Source organism: Scylla paramamosain, chromosome 25 (genome assembly GCF_035594125.1).
Source record: "Scylla paramamosain isolate STU-SP2022 chromosome 25, ASM3559412v1, whole genome shotgun sequence".
NCBI classification, from domain to species: domain Eukaryota; kingdom Metazoa; phylum Arthropoda; class Malacostraca; order Decapoda; family Portunidae; genus Scylla; species Scylla paramamosain.
Window position 1 is genome coordinate 18,798,393 of NC_087175.1, and position 7,500 is coordinate 18,805,892.

Consider the following 7,500-nt stretch of genomic DNA (forward strand, 5'->3'; position numbering starts at 1 on the left):
GAGAGGAATCAAAGCCTGTTGTTATTGTCACTGCCATTCCTGTTGACTCGAGTGAAATTCTGACAGCAGAGACACAACCTGATCCACAGTCTGAACAACACTTCGAGTCACGAATTGAGTTACTGCCAGAAGAGTCCAGCGAGATTTTTGAGTCATTAGATCTTGAGTCACTGTATCCTGAGACCCTGAAGATTATCACTCCAAGTACCCCTAGTGTCCCCAGTACGGACCCTCCCCATTCCACTCTAGTCCCGCCCACGTCCCCCACTCCAGCAACTGAGACTCCTACAGTGGTCAACAAGCCGGTGTTCAAACGGATAACCACCCCATTTCCCTCCAGTCTAGCCCCTTCCCACCAGGACCCCACTCAAGATACCTCGTTCAAAGCCTCCCCGTTAGAAAGTGATGTTTTTGGGGCTAAGTTCTTCCAACCTGAAGCAGTCAAGCATTCCTCAGACAAGACTGCATTAGACAAGAGTGTGTTTGATAAGTTTAAGCCTTCCACATTCAAGCCTGCCTCGTTCAAGCCTATTTTCGTGTCCAAGAATGCTTCCTTGAAGACTACTACATATTGGCCTGCTACTGAAAATCCTGAAACTTCTCAGCTTGAGACTTCTCAGCCTGAAATTTCACAGCCTGCAGTGCCTCAGTCTAATCCTACTCAGCCTGCAATTCCTCAGTTTGCTCCTCTCCAGCCTGCAACCTCTCAGCCTGCTCCTCCTCAGCCTTCTCTTCCTCAGCCTGATGCCCCACAGTCTACTGTTCCTGATCCATCTTCTCCTCAACCTACTCCACCTCAGCCTTCTCCTACTCATCTTGCTCTTCCTAACTCATCTCCACTTCACGTCCAGCCTCATTTTGCTCATCACCAACCTTCTCCTCCCCAGCCTTCTCCTCCCAGCTCATCTTCACTTCATGTCCAGCCTCATTTTGCTCACCACCAGTCTTCTCCTCAGCCAACTCTTCCCAACTCATCTCTATTTATTGTTCAGCCCCATCCTACTTATCCCCAGCCTCCTCCACATGCATCTCCACTCCTTGCCCAGCCTCACCCTTCCCAGCCACACCTTCCTAATCCTTCGACCCCACACAGTAACGCCCAAAAGACTCCCTCATCCCAGAGTTCAACGGGAGGCAGACAAGAGGACTCCATCTCGTCTAACTTGGTGCTATCAGGCTTTGGGAAGGTGAAGCCTGTACAGCATCTTCACCCAAGCCCTGTGCAGCCTCAGCCTATATTCCAATCCCTACAGCCCATTAATACTCATCCTAACAGTGATTCTGATAACGCTCTGGGCTTTGTTGTCTCTCTCGGCCCTCTCACCCTCCTCACGTCTCCGTCCAAGACATCCCCGACTCTTGTCTCTGTGCATGGAAGTTCCCCGTCTATCTCCGGAGTTCAGGAAAAGAAAGGACGTTCCATTGATGCCCCGTCGCTGTCCCCGGCATCCTCCAAGAAACATTTCAGCCGCTCCCATTCGTTTGAGCATCTCCATCCAGTGTTCAAGACGCAGCCTCGCCATCTCTCAGAGGAAGGGGACGAGAGCAGGTCCATATCTTTCTCTGTCAACCCTCCAAATGTCGCCTCTAAGCTAACCTCAAGTATCGCCACCAAATCCAGAGGAACTCCTACAACGATCACTTTCAACGTGCCTCGACCTGCTGCTGAACGACAAGAGGCAAAGAAACATCAAGACAAGGAAGAGAATGGACAGAAAGAGGTGGGTCGTTCTATTCCCCACCCAAACAGTGCTCCGCTACGCTTTGGTCAGCCACGTGTTACCACAGATGCAAGATCCGCCAGGAGAGTGCACAACGCCGCCCCGCCACATCCTATCGCCCCGCAGGGAAAAGCTGTCCCGGCACCGCTGCCCCACGGCCCTTACCATGCCAAGGTGAGAATACGCTACCGTCCTGTCTTTTTAAATGTTCATATTAAGATTAGGAAGAGTTAAATAGAGTAAAAGATGATGATTTCACACACACACACACACACACACACACACACACACACACACACACACACACACACACACACACACACACACACGAGAAACATGACCACACAAATATAATTAAAATCCTGTATACTATAACCACATACTCATAAACTCGATAAATAACCGTATACTATCAATGCCCCATCCCGCCACGCCCCGCCCCTCACCTCCTCCCCCCTGCAGCACCCAGCGCAGTACGAGTTCAGTTACCAGGTACAAGGCGGGGACGGCGGCTCCCCCTTCGGTCACACAGAGAGCCGCGCGGGGCCGGAGACACGCGGCTCCTACACCGTACCGCTTCCTGACGGCCGCATCCAGAGAGTGACTTACTACGTGAGCGGCGACTCCGGGTACATGGCGGACGTGACTTATGAGGGCCAGGCCGTGTACCCGCAGTACAAGCCTGCAGCTTACAGAACACATCCCACTCACCACGGCCCCGCACCAGCTAATCCTGCACCGCCACGCCAGCCTACACGGGCCTACAGATCAGAGCCAGTACAGCCTATACCTGCCCACAAATCAGAACCCATACAGCCAGCAGTCCCACAGCAGTATGCCTCAGAATCACATCTCCAGCCTGTACAATTTGTCGAGTCTCCGAGAACTTATAGATCTGTGCCTCAGCGCGCCACTTCCTACGTGTCCTCTTCAATGTATAAGATTGACCTGCCTTACCAGCCTGCGTCTTGGCCGGCAGTCTAATAGTGTAACAGAAGCTGTCATTATTCTAAGCCGCCTCGCCCCGTCCAGTTGTTTTGTGTGATGTTGATCATGTTAATAAGAATAAAAGTTGTTTGTTACTAGAGAGTGGATCCATTAAGTCTTGAGTCATAAATGGTGTGAGAGAGAGAGAGAGAGAGAGAGAGAGAGAGAGAGAGAGAGAGAGAGAGAGAGAGAGAGAGAGAGAGAGAGAGAGAGAGAGAGAGAGATTCATTCATCCATACATCCATACAGACAGATACACATAGACACACTGGCAGAACGACTGCTAGATACACAGACAAATAGACAGACAGACAAAAAAAGACAGACCTAAATAGAGAGAGAGATAGACAAACAGACAGGCAGATGTTTCATGACCGTAACACTCACTAAACAAATACTAATATTAAAACAAAACAAACCATAAAACATAACTAGAATTCCCAGCTGTTATAATTCAAACAGACCATAAGAAAAAAAAAATAGACACATACAAACAGAGAGACAGGTAAAAAAAAAAAAAAAAAAGAGACGCTACTGTATCAGAATCTCTCTTTCAACATTCCCCTTACAGCATCATGCGTGACTCAAACACCGTCGAGACTTGAAACTGTAAATCATTTCTCTACACACAGCAAGCCAAGCCTGTCAGTCATTGCCACGAAGACTCTGCAGCAACATACAACACAACTATTGACTGACAGGAGGTGAAAGAGAGAGTGGTTGTCAGTCACGCTAGGACCAAACAGTGCAGCTTCTCACATTGTCTAGTATGGGTTAATAATAATTCTACTGTTGCTTGTTCTTCCTTTGTGTTCCTTTTTTGTGATGTTTTGATGTGCTGGGACTGGTTCGATTTTTATTTTTTTTTCTTTATTCGGGTTTCATGTATAAATAGGATTCTCTCTCTCTCTCTCTCTCTCTCTCTCTCTCTCTCTCTCTCTCTCTCTCTCTCTCTCTCTCTCTCTCTCTCTCTCTCTCTCTCTCTCTCTGTGTGTGTGTGTGTGTGTGTGTGTGTGTGTGTGTGTGTGTGTGTGTGTGTGTGTGTGTGTGTGTGTGTGTGTGTGTGTGTGTGTGTGTGTGTGTGTGTGTGTGTGTGTGTGTGTGTGTGTGTGTGTGTGTGTGTGTGTGTGTCTGTGTGTGTAAATAAAAGTGAATTAGTGTAGTACGTGAGAGAGGGAGACTTTCTCGAGTTATCTAGCAGAGACGAGAGATTTTGAAGTGGTTCTGCACATTCCCACCGCAGAGAGAGAGAGAGAGAGAGAGAGAGAGAGAGAGAGAGAGAGAGAGAGAGAGAGAGATAACTTTCAACGTAGAAATTTTTCGCACTTCTAAAACCGACAATTCATCTTAGGTTCCTTAGCTACACACACACACACACACACACACACACACACACACACACACACACACACACACACACACACACACACACACACACAGACAGACACACACACACACATCTGTTTCTCCTCCACTCAGGGCCTCCATCAAGCGTATCACCACCACATCTTCCTCCACTAAGATGTAACATATACATACAATTTCATACATACGATATATTTTCAACATACTCTTTGCTCAGTAGTAAAGTTCTGTAATATATAAGTTGTCCTTCTTAGCGGAACATAAACATAAAGAAAAGACTGGACTAAAAGAAGAGACAGGAATAGACAGAGACATTACAGTAAAGATAGCCACATCTAATCTAAACAAAGCTATCTTATCTTATCTAATATATAATTCCACTTAGTCCATCCAGCGCAGCCATTCAGTTTATACCCGGCATTCACCCATAATAAAAAACAACCATCCACTTAGCACTCCATTTTCCATCCACATTCACTCACTCACTCATACCTACATCTACATCCACCCATAATCACGCACACACATCATCATCATTATTATTATTATTATCTATTTATTTATTTATTTATCTAATTACTGAGCACAACAACTACAGCGAATATAAAAGTTTAAAGAAAAATAAATAGATAGACGTAATAACAAAGATAATTTATAGATAACGCTGCTCTAGCTATATGTCCCACCACGACACACACACACACACACACACACACACACACACACACACACACAAACACACCAATTAACCAGTACAAGACGCACATAAATACACCAGGAATTTTAAGCACATGCACATTCACGTTTCAGTCACTGCCAACCTTCTAACAAAAACTGCACGTCATTCTTCCTTTTTCTTATTTGTTTCATAAATTCCGGTGTTTCACAAGGCCGGTGAGACGACACACTTGAACGACCACCACGCAGCACCACCTCAGCACTATAGTCGTCATTCTTATGGTCGTAATTACTGACAGCACGATCCTTTTCTTTCTCTTTGCCTAAAACATTTGAAGCATCTGAAATATTTACACCTAAATTTACAAGTGCATACTAGTTTCATAAATGGTGAGACTGTTTTTTAGACTAACTCTTTTTAAAATATGTGCTTTTCGGGCAGTTGTACCAATAATCCCTCTATTTCTAAGCTATATGTTTTATATCTATATCTATATGTTTCTCGATATGTATTCTTTTCAAAAATCAAAATCCTCTCTCTCTCTCTCTCTCTCTCTCTCTCTCTCTCTCTCTCTCTCTCTCTCTCTCTCTCTCTCTCTCTCTCTCTCTCTCACCCAACCCCACCAGCTTTATCAACACATCTCTGTCTTTACAGGTTGCGTTTTCATATACTGGAAAGAAAACAAATATTACGTGTTGCTTCTTCATATATGCAAAAAATAACAACGACAAAAAAGAAATCATTACATATTACGTTGTTTTATTTTTTATACGGAAAAGAAGAGAAGAATGTTAAGTTTCCAAACACTTACCAGTTGACAGCTATATATGCAAGGAAAATAAGCCATTGTATATTACATTCCCATATTTTTCTCTTGTCATTACGGAAAGAAAACAAATATTACGAAAAGGAAATAGAGTGTTAATTCTTTAAATCTGCAAATAAAAAGACTTATTACGTTGTTCATATTTTGCTAGAAAGGAAAGGACATGCTAGATGTGCCTTGCAGATCAAGTCACTGAGCAAAGTAAATTGTACTGTTCCGTTTTCTATAACAAGGAATAGCTGAAAAATTCTTAGTCGTATATCATTTCTTAATATATACAAATAAAAAAAGACTTATTACATGTAACGTCGTTCACATTTATTCATAGAGGAAAGAAGACATTGAATTTGCCTTACATAACAAGCTAATAAACAAATTAACTTGCATTCTTTAATTTTCTATAACAAGGAAGAGCTAAAAAAAATCCTAGTTAAGTTATTCACGTTTTTTTTTTAAGGAGGAAAAAAATATTGAATGTACGTTACAGATCAAGTCACTAGGCAAACTAACTTATATTCCCCGTTTCTTTATCAGGGAATAGCTCACACACTTTCACATTTTCTATTTTACACACTGAGAAAGAAAACGGGAAGTGAAAAGTTATTATTATTTTTCTTCATATAATAATAGAAAAATCAAACTGACTGACATCCCAGCCACTCAGCAACGAGGTCATAAGGCGCCTTGCAAGAATAACATAAGGAAAGATCTCGTGTTTTATTATCTCAAGACATGAAATAGAGAATAAAAAGAGAGTTAAGATGGTCATTCTTTACACACACACACACTCACAACTTTTCCTTTCCTTCCCCTCCCTTGTGTGTGTGTGTGTGTGTGTGTGTGTGTATGTGTGTGTTAATAGTGTAGCGTGATAGTGGGTCACCTCCCTACACACACACACACACACACACACACACACAGAGAGAGAGAGAGAGAGAGAGAGAGAGAGAGAGAGAGAGAGAGAGAGAGAGAGAGAGAGAGAGAGAGAGAGAGAGAGAGAGAGAGAGAGAGAGAGAGAGAGAGAGAGAGAGAGAGCAACAGATTCAATTAAACGAGTGTGTGAAAATGTTTATGACTCTCTCTCTCTCTCTCTCATAAGTCACTAGCGTCGTGAGAGAGAGAGAGAGAGAGAGAGAGAGAGAGAGAGAGAGAGAGAGAGAGAGAGAGAGAGAGAGAGAGAGAGAGAGAGAGAGAGAGAGAGAGAGAGGAAAAAGTTTGCAATAAAGTGTATCTCATATTATTTATTTGATCCATTTCCACGTCATAAAGGGAAAAGTATTGTGTCTTTTAAACTCGTATAACAATTTACTCTTGATTGGAGCCATTGAAGTATTTACACGTGAGAAGGCGAGATTTGAGGGAGTTGAGGAAGTATGGTAGTGTCTGGGTGTGGTGGTGTGAGTGGTGTTGTGGTATTAATGGAGTGGGAACACACGAACATGAAAGAATGAGGGAAGTTACAATAAGCCACCAGGCCTACACGTATATAAAACATGCCTATCTATTTCCATCTATCATATCAACCAAAAAAGTTGCCTAATGTTCTTGTAAAGCTCCTTAATGGCTCGGCACTAACATATTTGCTACTGATTCTATTCCATTCATAGGAACATAAGAGAGTAAGGAGAGCTATAAGAAGGCGTCAACTCTACACATGGCAGTCCCTGTATAAAACAAGCCTACCTGATTCTTTTTATCATTCCCATCTATAAATTTCTCTAATCTTCTCTTAAAAGCTCACTATTCACTCAGCACTAACAATCTGATTACTGAGTATATTCCTTTCCTTCAATACTACTTCAAAACTAATTTCTCTCTACAATTTTTTAAATATAACAATATCAATCTTGAACCGATTATGTCATATCCTATTTTGATAAGCAGATTTCGTTTAAGTCACCCATGTCATGTCACTTACGAGT

The 7,500-nt window shown here is 43.0% G+C and overlaps 1 protein-coding gene across 1 annotated transcript in view; it reads left to right on the plus strand.

The window, feature by feature from the left end:
• Positions 1-2,797, plus strand: part of LOC135113280 (mucin-2-like) — a 3,216-nt gene extending 419 nt beyond the window's left edge. Inside the window, exons 2-3 of the mRNA XM_064028491.1 lie at positions 1-1,895; positions 2,184-2,797. The exon at positions 1-1,895 is cut by the window's left edge and continues 163 nt beyond it. Coding sequence (XP_063884561.1) covers positions 1-1,895; positions 2,184-2,705 — 2,417 coding nt within the window. The 3' untranslated portion in view covers positions 2,706-2,797. The remainder of the gene's footprint in view (positions 1,896-2,183) is intronic.
• Positions 2,798-7,500: the final 4,703 nt, after the last annotated feature.